Here is a 21,058-nt window from a genome sequence, read left to right as displayed (position 1 = left end):
TTCTGATAATTCTTTTTCTGTGACTATCAAATAAAAAATAGAGCAATAAGACGCACACTGATCCAATAACGACATTTTAATTACCTTCTTCCGATGAGGCGAGCTGATGCTTCTTTTGTAGACTAGATTAGATTTGTTTTTACAGTTGTTACACTTCCGCAATACTTTTGGCGTTGAGCTGGCCGAATTGGCATGGACAGCGGAATTATTGCTCGAATAGTTGCGGTTGAATAGGTCCGCACTGTCGTCAATGAAGTCAAAATTACTGTCTTCCAATATGCTAAACTGTCTCTGCAGTTTCAGATCACTGCTGGCGTTGTTATTGTTAACTTCTTTACCAACACTACTATCCGTACTGCCGCTAGGAATGAGTTTCTGAGCCTGTTTGCTTTCCTCGAGTAGCTGTCGCAGGTCGAGTGTGCTATTCAGGAGTTCACCATTGTCGCTGAAGATTAGTCCTACTCGGTAAGTTTTCTGTTTGTTCACAATCGTCGTTTTCGTCGTGACGGTGGTCACCGTTGTGGAGGTGTACAGTTGCTCTTTAAGGCGTGGTCGCCTCCTCAGACTGCTGGTGTTACTCTGTGTGGACAATGAAACCAGATCCTTGAGATCATTAGCACTATCACTGGTGAGGTTATCGACTGAGGAGGCACTTGGAATCGGATGATATTTGTTTTCTCTCAGACTTTTCGAAACCGTTGTGGTTATTGATGCGGTAGTCGTAGGAGTAAGGCTGGTGAATGATTCTGGCGAATCGGAGGCAGATGTTGGCGATGGGGTTAGTTTTACCCATTCACAAGTGCATATCGTCCTTTCCGCTGCCGGATTAGCCAAAGGAGTTAGTACACCACTTTCGACAGAACCATTCGTTGGCGCACTAGGAAGATCACTGCTGTACAAATCACCCGACGTCAGATCGACACAACTCTTCTGGGTTGGTTTCTCAGCGACCAGCGCTGTTTTCTTGGTTTTCGGTTGTCGTCGCAACGACGAGAACCAGTTCGATTTTTTCGTATCCACTCCCGATGAGAAGAACATTTCAGCGGCTTTGGTTTTTCTTTTGTTTTAATTAATTACAGAATGTCTTGCGATGGCCAGAACGATCACAGTCGCGTAACAAACGACAAATCGATTATGTTTTGTTTATTTTTGGAATCTCTACATACACAGTATATCAAAATGTGTACGTAACGATCACATTTCGGGATTTGCGATCCGTTCACTTTCAATTCTATATCTCACTGCAGTTATTTTTGGCAAACAAACACTCATGCCATGGATCAGTGGGAATCTTCATCGTGTTTGTATTTCCCTGGGTATTTTCCGTTGCACTTTTCCGGGATATTTTTTCGGTATGATTAGCTACACTTTCGGACTACACGTATCATTTGAAAGTTGTTTATTATCATTCTCACGATTCTGAAAAACATGCAAACTTTCCAATCGATATGCTATATTTTACTGTTCGGTTGTTTGATTATCCAATGGATCTCCATATTTTGTACACGGAACATATCTACAATCTAGTATCGGTGCTACTGCACAAAGTTAACAACATTTTGTTCAAACTTTCTGGATTATTTTGAAAATAATTATTTCTCCCTTACTATCTCGCTTTTTGTGTCGTTGTGCTTCGAAGCGAACTACTACCTCATAGCGAACTACTAACAAGCAATCAATTGTTTGGACAAAAACTACAAGAGCGCAGGGAAATGAAATAAAATCGGAACATTACTGTTGCTCAAAATGGTTAAATTTTGCCTCAAGTATATTGCACCTGCACCCAACAGCACATTGTCAAGGGTAACAATATTTCGAAAAACATTCTAACCTCGCACAATGATGTAAATAATTCTGAAAGGGGGAACTAGGTAAACAAACAACACACGCAAAGGGAACTGTCCTACGACAGCAAAGCATTTAAACTCAACACTACAACTGCTGCGGGAAATCGTTTTCAAAGTCAAAACGGCAAAACGATAGTGCTCCGAGAGGAATAAACTTTCGCTGGTGCATGAAAGTACCACCATTCTCCCAGCGAGCCATACGCAAAGTGACCCTTTAAATAGAACACGCAACGAAGCGCTAAATAAGCGGAAAAACGCTCAGGGCGTCAAAGAGATACCGAAGTATATAGTTCTAGAAATGTTGGTATCGTACAGAGCTACTGAAGTTTTCTAATTCATGAAAAGAAGGACAAAAAGATACCAGCTACTCACAAAGAAGGAAATGTAGGCTAAGTGTGAAATAAAAAAGAACTGATACGGAATGAGATAATTGAGCTAAGTATATGGGTCAAGTAAGGCGAATATTCCAACCGAGAAAAAACACTAATAAATATAGAAAATTTCCACATGGGTTTTAAATGAAAAAAATTAACGAACACGGTATCGTTGCAGACTGTATGAGTTCCAGTAGCTCAGTACCATTAAACGCTTCTATTACGATCGATTTTTGTCTGTTCTCGAATCAATAAACTCCTCTCCCGCAATGGAACTAATTGAATAAATTATGTGTAGTAAAAATTAATTTAGCGATTTATGAATTATTGATCCGATAACTGTAACCGAGTATCAGGCGCGAAAAAAACGCTGCTCTGCCAGTAGCAGTGGTCGAGATCCATCATCATGCCCCGCGTCCGGATTTCAAATTACCTCCACTCTCTGCCCATTATCAACACTATCGTTGCCATCGCATAAATAGATAGTCACAAACACAGAAACGCTCGTATTGTGGAGCATATTGTTCCCTCGGCCGTGCACCTCTCGTGATCCCAGTGCGACTTGTGAAGCCAAATTTACATTTTCGCGATTCATTTAACTTGAAACTGTAACGTAAATTGAAAATTGATACCGCAACCATTAACCACACACACACACACACAGGATAGTACAATGGTTTTATCCCTTAAAGAATTATTTTCGTATTATTTGTCCAGCCTTTGGGGTGTTTGAGACGTTTTTCAAAACAGTTAGTTACTAGCCATGGATTGTTTGACTGCCGTAAATATATTTTGTGCAACATTACACCTTCAATTTTTTGGTCTAGTTAAATTAGTTACTTTAAACTAGGATCCCCAACGAGAACAACTCGCAACATTTTCAAGCTTCTTTTCGATTCTGATTTAACTGCGCGTTAATTGTTATATAGAATAATAGAGAGAGAGAGGCGTGTAAAGGGTGACTTTAATATGCCGATGTTTAGAAAAGGCAAACTGTAAAAGCAAAATATCCATCTTAAGATTAAAACCGAAAAACATTCGGGTTGGTAGTTAAATGTTTAGGGCATTGATCTATAAGAAGCCAGTAATCTTATGTTCGAACCCTGATCTGGAAGGAATCTTATGTAGTTTTCGTTTTTAAATTGCACTACACCAGTGCTACACTTTTTCTACATCGATACCACTGGTGTAGCACTCATCAAAAGTTCGGTGTAGCTCTGTGCAATGGAATCGTTTATTGTAGTCAAGGGTTACTGTTTGTTTTTTTATCATTTTTGTTCGTTTATTCATGCCATGGTATAGCACTGCACCGGTGTAGTGCAGTTTAAAAACGAAAACGCCATTAGTGTCAGTAGGATCGTAGCATTAGCCATGCAACGGTTTTTTACACTTATGCCGTTTTTCATAGAAAAACACTAATGAAATTAGAACTTAGAATCGGCTGTGAAGTCTGTTCAAAATAGAAGGAATATAATGCCAAGGCTTTGTTTTGCAAAATTAGAACAATTGGTGCCAATATATAAACTGCGCAGTATGTGTATGTGTGTACGTGTCACTCGATTTTCTCAGAGATGGCTGAACCGATTTTCACAAACTCCGATTTAAATGAAATGTCTTATGGTTCCACAGACTGCTATTAAATTTTTTCCCGATCCGACTTCCGGAATTACAAGGCAATTGTGCAAATCTATGAGAAAATGCGCACTCCATTTTCTCGGAAATTTCTTAGCCGATTTTTACAAATTAAGATGCAAGTAAATGGTCTTGAAATTCTTTCAAAAGTCCCCGAAAAATTATCCAAATCCCACTTCCGGTTCCGGTATTAAAGCGCGATAAGTGAAAAATTTTCAATTTCATGAAAATCATTCACAAGTGATGGCGAAACGAGGTGCTCATTTTTATGAAGCTTACTGCTAAATTCATCTAATTGGTAGACCTTGTTATTTGGTGGATATATAAATCTGCTTTGGGACTACTAGTGTCCGGTTTCCGCTTCCGAAAGCACCGATAATAGTGAAGAAAAGCTCCAAAAACGAAACTCATTTCGATTTCTCAGCAACGGCAAGACGGATTTTGTCGTGAATACGACTTACTTTACTATGGGGTGCCTTTTCAAAATAAACCATATGGAAGAATGGGCAGAACTTAATCGTGAATATCTTGACTTGTATTAATGGCAGCAACATAATTCTTTCACTATTTCATCAAAAATATGATCAGGAATTTAGGATAATATTTTGAACAGTGTGAGATAACCACAAACAACTCAAAAATAAATTTTTCTCAAAATTTCAAAAACAACGCGGAAAACTCTTTACTTTCGCTTGGGTTTTTCGCGCAAGGACGACGATTTTGAGGTAGTCAGGCGCATATTTTCAACTGAACGTTATAAAAGGGGAACCGTGGTCGAAAAACGATGATTTTTCTCTTGTGCGTTAAATGGAAGCAGACGTCGGGGCGAGAAGACGCATTCAACCAGCGGCATCGGCGAGTGCACCTTCCGCGTGGTTAAAAACCTCAAACGCTCATTTGCCTTCCGGTCGGAGCGGATGTGTTGCGGTTTGTACGCAAAGCTAGTTTCAACTCAAACAAGAGCGATTGCATCATGCAACAGAGCTTCTGGTCGTTTGCATTGGAGAGAAAGAAAACGAAAAACGAAAAGTGGACAACATTATATAAAATCAGCCGTTCTAATGGCTCTAAATGTTCTCTAAAGAACTATTAAGAATACTTCTTCGCAAATCGAAGGTAAAAATCATCAGTTTAGTGAAAATCCAAAATAGTTTGACTTACTTCGTGCACTTTTCGCTGTGCAAAAATCGTTCGAGTAACATCCGTACTTTCTACAAATCGTGATTCAAATTAAAGCTCTCATTGTCCAAAAAAAATCTGCGCAATCTCATCCAGATCCGACTTCCGGCTCCGAAATTATATGACGATGAGTGTCAAAACTTTCAAACTGTTATACAAAATGATGAAAAACCGGTACGCATCGGTACGTGCTGATACGGAAGAAGAAAACACCACCGAAATTTTGCATAGCGTGCAGGGTTTCCACATTTAAATCTTTGTTAACTTGACATAACTATTTACAATTTGGAAAGGTTATGGTAGTTTACATCCGAAGAAAGTTTTTGATTTTATTCAAGTTTGAAAAAAAAAATTGACGGAATCTTCTAGTGATGTTTTTGAAAATATAAGTAATATGAGAAAGGCATCGTTACACCACCCGGTGGATTAAAACAGGTTTTACAAGGTGAAATGCCTTATGTACTAACACCGTTGAAGTGCTCTGGTAGTTGTTAACCTACCGCGCTTAAGTGCTGGACAGTTAGACTAACATGCCCCACCCCCACATTGAACTTCTTGCCTCGTCCTACCCTTGGAACCAAGAGATACACATTACTTCGGTAGAGCCAGTGCTCATACACTTCATCTTTAAATTCTAGCTGTCACTCTCTATGAAATCGCTTCAATGTCCACACACTGCATTGCTCTTTATTTCTATATAGTAAAACTGTGGTAAGCGGTTAATTTTGTCGACTGTTTCGAACGAGGCATGATGGTAAACTGGGGTACGGGTAGTTGACAGCGATGCGCAATCAGGGTTACCAATTTGTGTCTGAAATGTGTGCAAGTATAGATAACATATCTAGGCTCCCATACGAAATGTGTGTAAAATTTTTAATGTTGAGCCTGACCTGAAAGTCTTTTTCTGAAAAAAGCAAAGCCTTGGTATTACATTCCTGCAGTGAAATTTGACCTTCTGTTTCAACAGACCTCGCAGCCGATTCAAAGTGTACAGAACCATTGCATGGCTAGTGCTACGATTCTACTGACACTACGAATCCTTCCAGGTCGGGGTTCGAACATACGACAACTGGTATGTAAGACCAGCGCCCTATGCATTGACCCGCCAACCCGGGACATAAATCTTTTTCTAAATTGAACTCAAATCTGCTCGAATATGTCGATCATATTATTTGATGGCCAAACGCAGCCAATCACAGATTCAAATGAAAGATCCAAGTGGGACTATACGGAAATTCTGAACGTTGATCAAATTCAACAACAAATTACCGGGTGTTGAGAGTTTAAAGTTTCAAATCATCGTTCATAGCGATGATTCAAAAACTTATTTTTTTTTTAATTGGGGTCAAGACTGTTCCAATTTGTAGGTTATGTTAGTTACTGGGCTCAGAAAACAGACTTTGGCTATACCGCTTACCGGATTTCAGTTCCGGAAGTACCGGTAACAGTGGTAACATTTAGGGGTGATTTTTTGCTGATATCTTTTTGGCAACACTGTTTTTTACAGATCACGCGTGAATCGTGTCTTGTGTCATTATCAAACTTATTCAGTTTGATCTATAATTTAATCATGAATGCATCCCAAAAACATTTTTTAATCCACCTTGTAGTGTAATGATGCCTTTCTCATATTACTTATATTTTCAAGAATATCACTAGAAGATTCTGCGATGAAATTTTTTTTCAGTTATGAATAAAATAAGAAACTTTTTTTTGAATAGAAACTAACATAAACTTTTCAATTTGTAAACAGTTATGTCAAGTTAATAAATTTTTTTCTTTATTCTGCATCGTCGCACTAAATGATTAAACACACTTTACCCTACAGTTCTGGAACCGGAAGTCGGACCCGGATGAAATTAAACAGCAGCCTGTGAGACTATAGGAACTTTTACCTGTTTGTGGAAACCGATCAAATCATCTCTGAGAAAATTGAGTGAGTCTCGTTTTAATCTTTTCGACCACTATTTCCGGTACTTCTGGAACCGGGAATTTAGAATCAGTATAACCGAAGTCGGTTCTTTTAGTAAGTAACTAATAAAGCCTTTAAATTGAATCAGTTTTAAGCCAAATCTAGAGAAATTTTACCTTTTTTTTGCATCGTCGCTCTAAATGACGGTGTGAAATTCAATAGCAACCTGTGGGACTACGAGATTTTTAATTTTATGAGTTACAACATTTGACACATACTCACACACATACATTGCTCAGATCGATAAACTGTGTCGAATGATATAAAACACTTAGCACTCTGGGCCAACTTTCACTAGTTAATTTTTCAAGTGATTGCATAAACTTTCTATATGAGAAAGGCAATAAGTGTACTCTTATAGAAAAGCATCGTTATCGTGATTTTGTAATAACACTAACAAGTAGATACAAATTGAATAAAAGAATTATATTTTTTAATATTTTTTTTCATCTGAAAAATATCAAAATTAATGTGGCAGCCCTGCACGCAATACGAAATTTAACAAAGCACGCTGCGAACGGAGCAAAGCCGCACGTACCGAAGCGTAACAGTTTTCCATTATCATTATGGATGACGATTTGAATATTTTGACACTCGGCGCCCTATAATTTCGGAACCGGAAGTCGGATCTGGATGAAATTACACAGTATCTTTTAAGACAATGAGAGCTTTAATTTGAATCATGGTTTAACCGTTGCTGAGAAATCGAAGTGAGTTCCGTGAGATTTTCTACAATATTATCGGTGCTTTCGGAAACGGAAACCGGAGACTAATGTCGTTTTCGCTTGAGAAAACTGAAACTGACCCAATGTAGTTTCATCAAACAAACACTTTTCACGAAACTGTGTTGATTTCACACTTAGCAACGGGGGTTAGAGCAAACCTGATATAACAACCAGGTTCGAAACTGACTCGATTTTCAGTTCAACATCGTTAAAACTAGGTTCGAAACTAGCTTCAAACAAACGGTTTGACAGCAGTTAGGGTGGAAACTGGGTTGAGTTTGGCATCAAGCAAAAACGACATAATAGTCCCAAAGTAGTTTTATATATTCACTAACTAACAAGATCTGCCTACTAGATGAATTTAGCAGTAAGTTTTATAAAACTGCGCAGTTTCACCATCACTTGTGAAAAAATACTCATGAAATTGAAAATTTTCACTAATCGCACTGTAATACCTGTACCGGAAGTCGGATCCGGATCAACTCGGGATTTTTTGAAGAATTTTAAAACCTTTTAATTGCTTCTTTGTTTGTGAAAATCGGTTAAAAAAATTCCGAGAAAATTGAGTGAGCATTTTCTCGTGAATTTGCACATATTTTCTTGTAACTTTGGAACCGGAAGTCGGATCCACATGGAATTCAGGAAAATAAGACATTTCATTTGAATCTAAGTTTGTGAATATCTGTGCCATCTCCGAGAAACGTGTGTGACTATTTTTTTCCTTTTGAGAGAGAGTGTGCCAAAATAGGACCTTGCGCATGGGCATCTAAAGTGGAGTCGCGGCTAACATTTGCATGAAATCGTCTTCGAACATTAAAATATATATTGATCGTTCTACCGATTCCAATGAAGATTTCACCAGTTTTCTTAAATTCTATGAGTTTTTCGGGAAATCAAATCCTATGCTTCTTAAAAAATCATCCTTTACAAAGCGGTACTCACTTATTTTTTCTTACTGAACCGATTTTCACAAAACTGGGCTCAAGAGAACCGCCATTTGGAGCGTTTGTAGGCTAAGTTAGTTGCTGATCGAAAAATCTCTTTTTTCCATAAGTCAATTAAATGTATTTTTTGATGATGTAAGATAAAAAAAATGTTAATTGTGTATATAAAACTGAAGAACATAAACTAAACACGCGTCGATTGCCTGTCACTTGCAAGAGATTGAAAGTCTTTCTGTAATGTTTGAATCCATTTCATGCAAACATTACATCGAGACGGGGCTGGTCATTAGAACGGTTACCTTGGAACACAATTTGCTCTGTATGTGGGTGAGTCATCGGAATTCGATCGAGTTCACTCCTTCCTGAACCCAGGACTAAAATTATTTGCATGTATAATCAAACATATTTTTTCTGTAAACCGCTGTCAGTCAGTCAGCTTTAAAACAGTTGTTTTTAAACTAAATGGATATTACAAAGCTATTCAAGGCTATTGTACTAACAGTTATTTCATTAGTCTAGTCATATTGTTTCGATGATTACTTAACCCACAATCAACAGATTATAGTTGAAGCCTATTAAAAGTTATATCACAGCCTCTGTTCGGTAGATTGTCTTTCAGGGTAAGATTAAAATATGTGCATTTGCTTCGAATTTTCACGTTGCTATAACAGCAGTATTGAACAAGTTTCAAAGTATTTTTTCCAAAGTAATGCTTCTTAGAGCCAAAGACTCTTCTAATGAGATCACTATTGGAACAATAGCCCTTCTTTTGTAATTTCGAAACGACAAAATTCCATTTTGTCTTCCACTGCTTTGAACGGAGTTAACCGATCTCATCAACGATTTTAATAGATGAGATCAATGACAATACTGAGACGAATATTTGTTTTACGTTTCGTCTGCAGTTTGTGTTAAAAATAGTCATGTGAGCTTATCATAAACCGTTATCCGTGTGGTACCAAAACCTTTAACCAACAATGTGTCAAAATTTCAAAGCTTGAATGGTTTTATTATTCACAGGTCACAGATTGCAGAACGATGAAGCCGCGAGCGAAAATTTTGCATGAACAGTACCAGGCGCGTACACAGGGGGGGGTTTTAGGGGTTCAAACCCCCCCCCCCCCCCCCCCCGAAACAAAAAATTATAACCCATGGGAAACATTGTGATATAAATTGTACATGTGTTGATTTATCACCATGTTCTAAACCCCCCCCCCCCCCCCCCCAAATTTTCTCTGGCTACGCGCCTGAACAGTACATTAAAGCCAATTTTTAAACATTGCAGAGGTAGAAACAACATCATTGATTCGAGTAACAATCGAGTAGGGTAATGGCATCTCTATTCATCTTAGCAACCCAATCTTGGATACACAGATACTAAATGCAGTTTAAGCGTAAGTAGTGCGAGTAACCAATAAAATAAAGTATTCTGTTTCACAAGTCCACAATATACACAACCACTTTATGTAACACAGCTTTGCATCACAGCTTTGTATTTGCATAAACGCGAAACTCAACATTGAATCGTTTCGTTTCGCCCTTCAGCTTCAGATGTACCGGGAATAGTACATAGTTTGCATCGCTTGGGAACAATTTGGTAGTCATTCTGGTCGGATTTACACAAGCTTTGGTAAAACATAAACCATCAGAGCTAGAGTTGACAGATCAAAAAGTGGATAGTTGGTTAATTAAAAGCCATCACCGCCCAGAAGCAACATGTACGTGGCAGATATCATGATTTTAATTACTACTATGCGGTTTGGCAAACACTGCAATGTCGGTTAAGCTCTAATTGAAAAGGGTATTGATTTTCGAACACCATTACAAAATGTTCTTGTTTGTCAATAGGCATAGAACGTGTGTGCCATGAACACAAAAGGACAGCGGCTGATTGAAACATTGCAGCCAGAAATTTCAATGAATTGAAAAGATTGATCTGGTTTACATTCTGAATAAAACGACGTGAACATGTGATATATTTTTCGATATTAGTTTAAAACAATCAAGCATTCTGGAATGTGATAAGTTTATTCTGTTCCGTGTATTCTATCTTTTACAAGAAGCTGATACCGCTGATATTGATGGACAAGTGGTGTAACTTGAGATAACCAATATCAGCGGTAACACACACGTTCTAAAGGGTGATTTTTTAAGAGCTTGAGAACTTTTTTAAACAATAAAACGCATAAAATTTGCAAAATCTCATCGGTTCTTTATTTTAAACGTTAGATTGGTACATGACATTTACTTTTTGAAGATAGTTTCATTTAAATGTTGACCGCGGCTGCGTCTTAGGTGGTCCATTCGGAAAATCCGCTTTTTTATCGACAAATTTTGTTCAGCGATGAGGCTCATTTCTGGTTGAATGGCTACGTAAATAAGCAAAATTGCCGCATTTGGAGTGAAGAGCAACCAGAAGCCGTTCAAGAACTGCCCATGCATCCCGAAAAATGCACTGTTTGGTGTGGTTTGTACGCTGGTGGAATCATTGGACCGTATTTTTTCAAAGATGCTGTTGGACGCAACGTTACAGTGAATGGCGATCGCTATCGTTCGATGCTAACAAACTTTTTGTTGCCAAAAATGGAAGAACTGAACTTGGTTGACATGTGGTTTCAACAAGATGGCGCTACATGCCACACAGCTCGCGATTCTATGGCCATTTTGAGGGAAAACTTCGGAGAACAATTCATCTCAAGAAATGGACCGGTAAGTTGGCCACCAAGATCATGCGATTTGACGCCTTTAGACTATTTTTTGTGGGGCTACGTCAAGTCTAAAGTCTACAGAAATAAGCCAGTAACTATTCCAGCTTTGGAAGACAACATTTCCGAAGAAATTCGGGCTATTCCGGCCGAAATGCTCGAAAAAGTTGCCCAAAATTGGACTTTCCGAATGGACCACCTAAGACGCAGCCGCGGTCAACATTTAAATGAAATTATCTTTAAAAAGTAAATGTCATGTACCAATCTAACGTTTAAAATAAAGAACCGATGAGATTTTGCAAATTTTATGCGTTTTATTGTTTAAAAAAGTTCTCAAGCTCTTAAAAAATCACCCTTTACAAATACTACACTGATCGATCAAGCGTAATCTTGTGACTGATATTCGAGATAAGTGTGTTTAGGTCCCAACTCTTGAACCAAACGAACTCATCCAACTTAGGTCTCCGAAATAAGTAAATATGCATACAAAGAAACCAATAAAACCGTAAAATCAAGTGGAATTGAGAGATCCAATCCACTGATTGACCATCATTAAATATGCATGCGTTTGCTATCGCACTTGTTGAATCACAGGAGAATACAATGTATAGTGAACAGAGAGACAAGATCATCCCGTGTCATTCACATGTTTAATGCAAACCAAACATTATGGCTAACTTTACCACACTTAAACGAAATCCGCAAGAATAGCCTTTATTTTATTGTACCGTAAACCCTTTAGTAGGATCAAGGAACCTTTACTGATTACAAGAACATTTCGGTATGAAATCCTTCCTTGTGTGCACCTACGAACGAATGCTTCCATAAAAGCTTCCAACCTTTCGGTGTGAATGCATACATAAAGCTTCATTAGCATTATATTTCTTTGGTTTCGTTTCGTCTTCCACTTCCACGGCTCTTTCGATTTGCCTACCTCACGCCCTTTTCACTTGAAAGACTGTGTGTCTCCATCATGAGCGGGTCCTGCTTTTGCTTTTGAATGTGTGTGGTTGGGGCTGACATGATGGTTATTTATAGAACGAGGTTTGTCGTTCATTTTTATTACATTACACATTATATACTGTAATTACTGATACGGCCTTGCGCTGAATGAATAAATGTGCACACAGATTTTTTCTTCGCGCTTTATCGTTTGTGAGTCAATACTTTGGTGGTAACTCCATCGTCATCATAAAGAAAACTAATACCGATAATTCGATGATAATTGTCGCTGGACGAAAAGAAACTTCTACAGGGTGGGTCATTTAAAGTGGAAGCATCGGGCAACCCGATAACTTTTGACAGAATTATCAGATCGATTAATGGCATTCTGGTTAGATGTGTTAATAAGCAAAATGGTTCTATGTCACTGAGGAATAGCCTCTTTACGATCAAAAAGTTACAGTTTGGTGTGGTGTTTGTGCGGATATGGTTATTGGTACCCTTTTTTCCAAGACGATGATGGAGCAAAGAAAACTGTTAATGGCGATCATTATCGAACCATGATAAATGATTTTGTGATGCCTATTGTTCGTGAAAATGATTTGAATGGCTACTAGTTTCAACAGGACGGTGCAACATGCCATACAGCTCGACCAACAATCGATTTGTTACGTCCATTTTTCTCGGACGAGTCATATCGAAAAACGGTGATTTTGACTAGCCCCCGAGATCACCCGATTGGACGCCACGAGACTTTTTTGTGGGGTTATTTGAAAACCAAGGTATACGCTGATGAGCCATGAATCATAGCTCAACTCAAAGACAATATACGACGTGAAATCGCCACCATATCGATCGCTACGTTGGCCAAAACGATGGAACCATGATAAATGATTTTGTTATGCCTATTGTTCGTGAAAATGATTTGAATGGCTACTAGTTTCAACAGGACGGTGCAACATGCCATACAGCTCGACTAACAATTGATCGGGTAAGACCATTGCTCCTCGAACGAGTCCGTATCGAAAAACGGCGATTTTAACTGATCTCCGAGATCACCCGATGTGACGCAACCAGACTTTGTGGAATTATTTGAAATCCAAGGTATACGCTGATAAACTATGAACCTCAACTAGCTCAACTCAAAGACAATATACGACGTGAAATCGCCACCATATCGATCACTACGTTGGCTAAAACGATGGAAAATGCCGTAAAAAGGGCACATTTTGTACTCAACACTAAAGGTGGAAAGCCAAGCGATAGAAATTCATTGAAAACAGAAACCAAATCATTTATTACAACAAATTTTAAAGGATATAATACAAGGAGTATTATATCATGCCCGGGTTGGTGGTTCAATGCATAGGGCGCTGGTCTTACAAGCCAGTTGTCGTATGTTCGAGCCCCGACCTGGAAGGATTCTTAGGGTCAGTAGGATCCATAGTACTAGCCATACAATGATTCTGTACACTAAGAATCGGCTGCGAAGTCTGTTGAAACAGAAAGGCCAAATTCCACAAAAAGAATGTAATGCCAGGACTTTGCTTTACAAGGAGTATTGCCAATACTATTAATCGTGTATTGGAAACTTCATCGTATTCATTTAGGGGTTAGCCAAATTTTGTGCTAGGGCACATAACCGTTTTTATTATTTTTACGTTTCTTCTTTTACTCATCAGGGCAGAGCAGTTCAAATGGTTTGTATGAGCAATTCTGTCATCAATCTTCGCATCCTCCGATATGGGTGAAACTTTGAACACGTCTACAGTGTGACAAACAATTTTTTCTGCCAAAAGACAATTCGATTCAAAACTGAATTAAGAAAAAGGTATTGTATTGTCATTCTATATGCCAGTTTGAAAGCTTTGACACTCATCGGAATCGGACGTCGTATCCAAATGAAATTTCACAGTACTTTTAAGACAATGTGAGTTTTAATTTTAACCAAGATTTGGGAAAATCGGTTCAAGCGTCGCTGAGAAATCGAACTGAGTTCTAGTTTTAGAGTTTTTCTTCACTACTTTCGGTGTTTCCGGAGACCAGTAGTGTCAAATTAAATTTATATGCCCACAAATTAACAAGTTCTGCAAACTATAAGAATTTATAAGACAGCTTTATTGGATTTGTATCTGTTCTTTACCATCGTTTGTGAAAAAATACTCATGAAATTGGTAATGGTTTCACTTATCACACTTTAGTTTCGGCACCGGAAGTCAGAAGATTTTCTCTAATTTCCATATATTACCCTGTAACTTCGTAACCGGAAGTCGAATCCAAATAAAATTCATTAGCAAGCTATGAGTCCTTAAGACCTTTTATTTAATCTAGGTCATAAAGGTGCAAAGTTTCATCCAAATCGGAGCAAGTCGATTCTGATTTTGCTACCTTTTCTGTCGTTAAATTCTAGAATTGCTCGCATATAAGAGCTAAATCGAGGACGATTTTACGTGCGATTGTAATGAAATCAAGCCATTCTATTTCTGTTGCGTTATACATTCCTAAACGAGGGTTGCTTTTACAAAAAGTGAGAAAAACAATTTAGTTACGGTTGAACATGGCTTAATTGCTTTTCAAAATATTTTCCATGATTTATACACTTATGCATGCGAGTGAACCAATGATCAAAGCACTTTTTCCAGTCCGATTAAAGCACCATAAAAACGTGGTTTTTGAATGCTTTAGCAGCATTGACGTCGAAAATTGTTTATAACGCAAATTTTTCTCAGTGTGCGGGAATAAAAAGAAGTCGTAGCAAAGCCTTGGTACTACATTTCTTTTTGTGGAATTCGGCTTTCTGTTTCAGAAGACTTCGAAACCGATTCATAGCGTACAGAATCATTACATGACCGGTGCTACGGTCCAACTGACACTATGAATCTTTCCAGGCCGGGGATCGAATATACGACAATTGGCTTGTGAGACCAGCACCCTATGCATTGAACCACCAACCGCCAACAAGAAGTTATTGACAGCTGTGCTGTACGGACTGTACGGATGATTCATCAATTCGATGTTTTTACCGGCCAAAAAGGTCCTGATCCGAGCGGGTGGAGAATGATTCGTCTTCTTTTGTTCGTTTAGCGAATTTCTTCAAAGACAAACAAATGCTTCGAATGGGAACAACTTTGCCGGCTCATCCATGATTCGTCACCTGTCACGATCTTATATACGTCACGAGCCTTCGATTGCGGCTAATGTTGGTTCATGCAATATCAAATGTACGAGAGTGTAAATAATGCCTCTATCTCACGGTATGTCACATGACGATATTGTATTATCACTTCACGCACAATATCGATGGATTCTGGCAAGACGACCGATTATGGACGACCTTCACGAATTTCGTCGGTGAGCAAACTGCGACCGCATTGGAATTCATTGATCCAATTAGAGAATTCTTCCAACAAACTGTTTTTGAAACTTGAATAAAAAGTTTTTTGGGAAAAAATTAACATAACCGTGAATACACTTAACTCTTTAGTTCCGAAACCGGAAGTCAAATCCGGACAAAATTTATTAGCAGCTTGAGGACCATAAGACTTTTCATTTGAGTCTCAGTTTGGGAAAATCGTGTTAGCCGTCTCTGAGAAAATATGATTTCGGTTTTTGAGCTTTTGATCCCTATTTCTTGAACCAGGAAGTGGGAACCAGTATAACCGGAGCTAGTTCATGGGGGTAGCAACTGACATAAACAACAATAGTTTTGAGCTTAATTTGACATAAACAACAAATAGTTTTGAGCTTAATTTGAAAGATTTTTTGCCTCTTGCATTGTTGCTCTAAATCAGGTAAATATTTTAGCAAGAAATTGAAATTTCAAAGGAATTTGTTGATGGAGGTCTGAGGCCTAAGTAGATTTTAGTATACGGGTCCATGACCCAAAATAGTTTGGGAGCCCCTGCTCTAAATAACGGTTTGTAATCTTTGACACACTTCACCCTGAAGTTCCGGAACCGGAAGTCGGATCCGAATCAAATTGAACAGCAGTCTATAATCTATCTATCTTTTGCTTCATATTTATAAAAACAATGTAGAACAACACTCAACCAATTGATAATTGGTGCCCTATATCTTAACATCCAAGTACCCAATCAGAATGATTGTTTCTTCACGCATCCTACGAGAAAACGTTCAGTTCAATTTATCGTTTGCCCAACAATTGATTAATAACGGGTGCATTCGGAATTTATATCTTTGCTTTTACCTATCATAGCAAGACTGATGCGGAGAATACTCGTTTTCAGTAGAACAAATTCGAATAATACACACTGATCATCGTTCTACCTCTTGAGTCAAGACATTCAACAGAGGTATGTTCATTTCACTTACACTGATGATTTTATTTCTTTTTTTTTAATTCAAAATTCAAAGCATTGTTGAATTCTGTTTTAGTTCATTCATTTTATCACAAACCACTGCGTGTGTACCCGCTAAAAATAATACGCTTCTCTCGCGAGAAAGCACACTAACTCATCCGGCGGACCTGGTCAATGATGAAGCAATTTGGCCACTCATCTTGGCTAATTTCAGCTCGAAAGACACAGGGAAGCAACGACTGACTTGTCCACTCGTTTCACTAACGAATCACAGACGTCGAAAGGTCGCGTAGTGATTACAATGGAATGGCCGTAATAATGAATAAGAATTAGCCTGTTTCACCCACAATCGCTAGAATTGTCAATTTTCACACACACTTTACAAACGCAGTGAACCTCATCCAATAACGAGAAATAATTGAAGTATAAACCCGTTAAACCGTAACTCCTCTATTTGGCGGCTCGTTAATCAAAACTTTAAAATAAGTCTGTTATTCCAATTAATTGCTTCGCGCACTCGTACACGCAACCTCAGTCATCAAAATATCACTTGAATAGTGACGGCATTGCTTGAAATTGAGACTGTCGGTTGTTGTTACATAAATTGAGCCACAAGAAACGGTTGATTGAATAACAAAAATACACACAATGAGAAAGTCAATGAAAGATAGATAAAGTTATATTTATTTTCTCATGTTTCGCTTTCGGGATCAGCTTTCAATGGGGAACCAGAAATGCTTGGATCCCCATCAAAGCTGTAGATAAGATACGAAGCACCACAACCCCAAAGGGCCAGAGCATTTACTATTTTAATTGCATTTTAGCATTGATAGAAAGAGGTATCCAAGAGACTTTTTTATTTTGCACGTTTTCAGTCAATTATTAATATACTTTTTCTTTATATCTAAAACTAACTTGAAAATCATTCTGTGAAAATACTTTTGTAATTGTTAACAACGTCAACTCGTGCAATTCTACACATTAATGTTTAATTCCTTTGTTCGGTAATTTTTTTGACGAAAACTTTCGGTAATCAATGGAAATAACCGATATTTCGGTATATGAACTTTATTTTACAAAAAATTATGCAAATTTTTACAGCACGATCAGTTTTATGCAAGTTTTCATTACAGAATTCTGTAAATGGGTGTACAATTCATACGGAAATCTATTTAGTCGCCGAGTACGGTAAAAATCGTACTGTCCATATGGTAAAGTTATCTTTCAATAACCCAACTTCTGTAAATACTGATTTCCGTGAAAACTAACCATGTGCTTTTTGTTTATTTATAGTCAGAAAATAATTTCATATCACTTGCTGCCAACACATATTGTTTGAGGGTATGATAATTCTGGTTAACCGGGACATTTTTTTCTTGGCAATTTTTTTTATTTTATCGTGGAATACAGTGCAATAAAACCATAGCCACGACTGATTCGAGTTTTCTTCATTCGAAAAATTTATGTTCATTTAGGGGTTAACCTTATTTTGTGCTAGGGCACATAACCAATTTCACTATCTTTACGTTTCGTCTTAGACTCGTCAGTGCAGAGCAGTTCAAATTGAACTGCTTACTGCGAACTTAAACAGTTCAATTTGAACCGCTAAGCAGACGTAAATGACCATCTGAATCGGCCAGTATTAGTCGAAACTTGTTTTCGTTCGGCACGTCAGGAAAGACTTAGCACTTCGGTGCTTATTACAAGTGTGTTGCAAATAGCAATAACTTTACGTCTGCTTAGCGGTTCAAATTGAACTGTTTAAGTTCGCAGTAAGCAGTTCAATTTGAACTGCTCTGCACTGACGAGTCTAAGACGAAACGTAAAGATAGTGAAATTGGTTATGTGCCCTAGCACAAAATAAGGTTAACCCCTAAATGACCATCTGAATCGGCCAGTATTAGTCGAAACTTGTTTTCGTTCGGCACGTCAGGAAAGACTTAGCACTTCGGTGCTTATTACAAGTGTGTTGCAAATAGCAATAACTTTACGTCTGCTTAGCGGTTCAAATTGAACTGTTTAAGTTCGCAGTAAGCAGTTCAATTTCAACTGCTCTGCACTGACGAGTCTAAGACGAAACGTAAAGATAGTGAAATTGGTTATGTGCCCTAGCACAAAATAAGGTTAACCCCTAAATGACCATCTGAATCGGCCAGTATTAGTCGAAACTTGTTTTCGTTCGGCACGTCAGGAAAGACTTAGCACTTCGGTGCTTATTACAAGTGTGTTGCAAATAGCAATAACTTTACGTCTGCTTAGCGGTTCAAATTGAACTGTTTAAGTTCGCAGTAAGCAGTTCAATTTGAACTGCTCTGCACTGACGAGTCTAAGACGAAACGTAAAGATAGTGAAATTTATGTTGTTTTTTGAAATCCGGAAATCCATTCAAATCCTGTGTTCTTTGGCTTCACCTGTATCCTGCTTTGGCTTCACCTGTATCTCTGCTTTTCAACCGATCTCTTGCTGAACAATATTTCCCAGCGAAATGGAAAAAGGCTTTGATAGTTCCAGTTCACAAAACCGGCAGCTAACACGACGTCACAAACTACAGAGGCATCTCAATTCTGATCTGCTTACCTAAAGTATTCGAGCGCATGCTGTTAGATCTTATTTACCCCTCAGTAAAACATATCATATCCACTGATCAGCATGGGTTTGTCAGAAAGCGGTCTACTTCTACAAACCTTATGAGCTACGTTTCTATATTGATCGACAAACTTGAAAAACGGCAACAAGTCGACGCGGTTTACTTTGATTTTTCAAAAGCTTTCGATCGTGTTTCTCATCAGCTCGCAGTGGAAAAATTGAGACGAAACGGATTCCCTGATTGGATAACTAATTGGTTTATGTCGTATCTCACTGATCGAAGTGCTACCGTACGAGTCGGAACTGTACTCTCTGAATCCTTCAATGTTACATCGGGTGTTCCACAAGGTAACCAGCTCGGCCCACTCCTCTTCGTTCTATTCGCTAACGTTCTTCGCAATGAATTGTCGTCATGTATAGTAAAGTATGCAGATGATCTCAAACTCTATCGCATCATCACAAGTCTTTTAGATTGTTGTGCTCTACAAATGGACATTGAGAGGGTTTTAGACTGGTGTTATGGAAACGGCATGACGATGAACATCAAGAAATGTAATTCAATAACCTCCTCACGAGCACATTCACCGATTTTTTTCGATTATTCAATAATAACGGCTACAATTAAGCGAGTTTCATCTGTTGAAGACTTAGGCATCATTCTCGATCGCAAGCTCCGCTTCATCGAACAGTTTGCCTTTGTTACTGCGAAAGCCTTTGCAATTTTGGGACTCATTAAACGCAACACACTAGATTTCTACGATGTGTATTGTCTAAAAACAATTTACATCACCTTAGTACGAAGTATTTTAGAATATGGAGTTACAATTTGGGCTCCGCATCATAATGTTCACATCGACCGAATCGAAAGGGTCCAAAAGTGTTTCGTCCGATTGGCTCTTCGACGACTACCTTGGCAGAATCATCTTCAATTGCCACGTTACGAGAATCGCTGTGCTCTCATGAACCTACCGACTCTGCAAAATAGATGAGTACATCTACAAAGGATCTTCGTGTTTGATCTACTGACTGATAACATCGATTGCCCCATGCTACTCGAAAGAATTCACTTTAACGTTCCAAGAAGATCATTGCGAAGAACGGATTTTCTTAAACGCACATCTTCATCGCACACAGTATGGTCAGAATAATCCAATGGATGTTTGTTGCCATCGTTTCAACAGCGTGTATTATCTATTTGATTTTGATATTAGCAAAGACATGTTTAAATCAAAAATATTATCAAGTTAACATCAGTGTTTAGTTATATAGCCAAAGTCTGTGCGAAAGGTTAACTCTAATCGAGGACAATAAAAGAAACTTGACATGAGAAACGATCGGCAATCAATTGAATTGCAGAACTGATTACCGAACGTTCAGTTGTTGAAAATTCGTTAAAAAATTACCGAATACGGCGAAATTTTTTAAGTATGTATACCTTTATAAGAATAATATAAAGTTATTTTATTGATATACGAAATTCTTGTATTATTTTTTTTATTAAGTTTATTAAGGACCTTTTAACTATTGTCTTTCGAATCCAAATTCTTGTATGCTGAATATATACGAAATCGAATGTAGTGAAAAAAAAAAAATTTGTATTTTTTCTTCTCATAAACGATAATCCGCCTAGTACAGACAATTGAGTGCACATTTGTGTGTAATAATGCCACCGAGGTACATGCAAATTCACACAGTCGCACTCTAGCTAATTCTTACGTGAGAAACATGTAAAACACAACTAGACATGACGGGAAATAAAGTTGATTGTCAGAAAATTGGGTGTTATATATTTAAAAAAAAAATCTCTGACGTATTGATATGTTAAAAAATATA

General features: G+C 38.0%; 1 protein-coding gene across 10 annotated transcripts in view; it reads right to left on the bottom strand.

Moving 5' to 3' along the window:
* The window catches only part of LOC131426945 (cytohesin-1), a 117,462-nt gene that overhangs the window by 49,659 nt on the left and 46,745 nt on the right, over positions 1–21,058 (bottom strand). For 4 of the 10 annotated variants that reach the window (XR_009229220.1, XM_058589737.1, XM_058589742.1 and 1 more), the window contains exon 2: positions 85–1,435. The exons of 1 other annotated variant lie outside the window; for it this stretch is intronic. Coding sequence is in view for 8 of the 9 variants with exons in the window: in XM_058589737.1 (XP_058445720.1) it covers positions 85–1,038 (954 nt within the window). In the remaining variant the exon portion in view is untranslated. The remainder of the gene's footprint in view (positions 1–84; positions 1,436–21,058) is intronic. 5 more of the 10 variants (XM_058589738.1, XM_058589739.1, XM_058589743.1 and 2 more) reach the window with 2 other exon arrangements.

The sequence above is a fragment of the Malaya genurostris genome, chromosome 2 (genome assembly GCF_030247185.1).
Source record: "Malaya genurostris strain Urasoe2022 chromosome 2, Malgen_1.1, whole genome shotgun sequence".
NCBI lineage: Eukaryota > Metazoa > Arthropoda > Insecta > Diptera > Culicidae > Malaya > Malaya genurostris.
The sequence above is the reverse complement of the archived record's forward strand: the minus strand, read 5'-3'. Positions and strand labels throughout refer to the sequence as shown.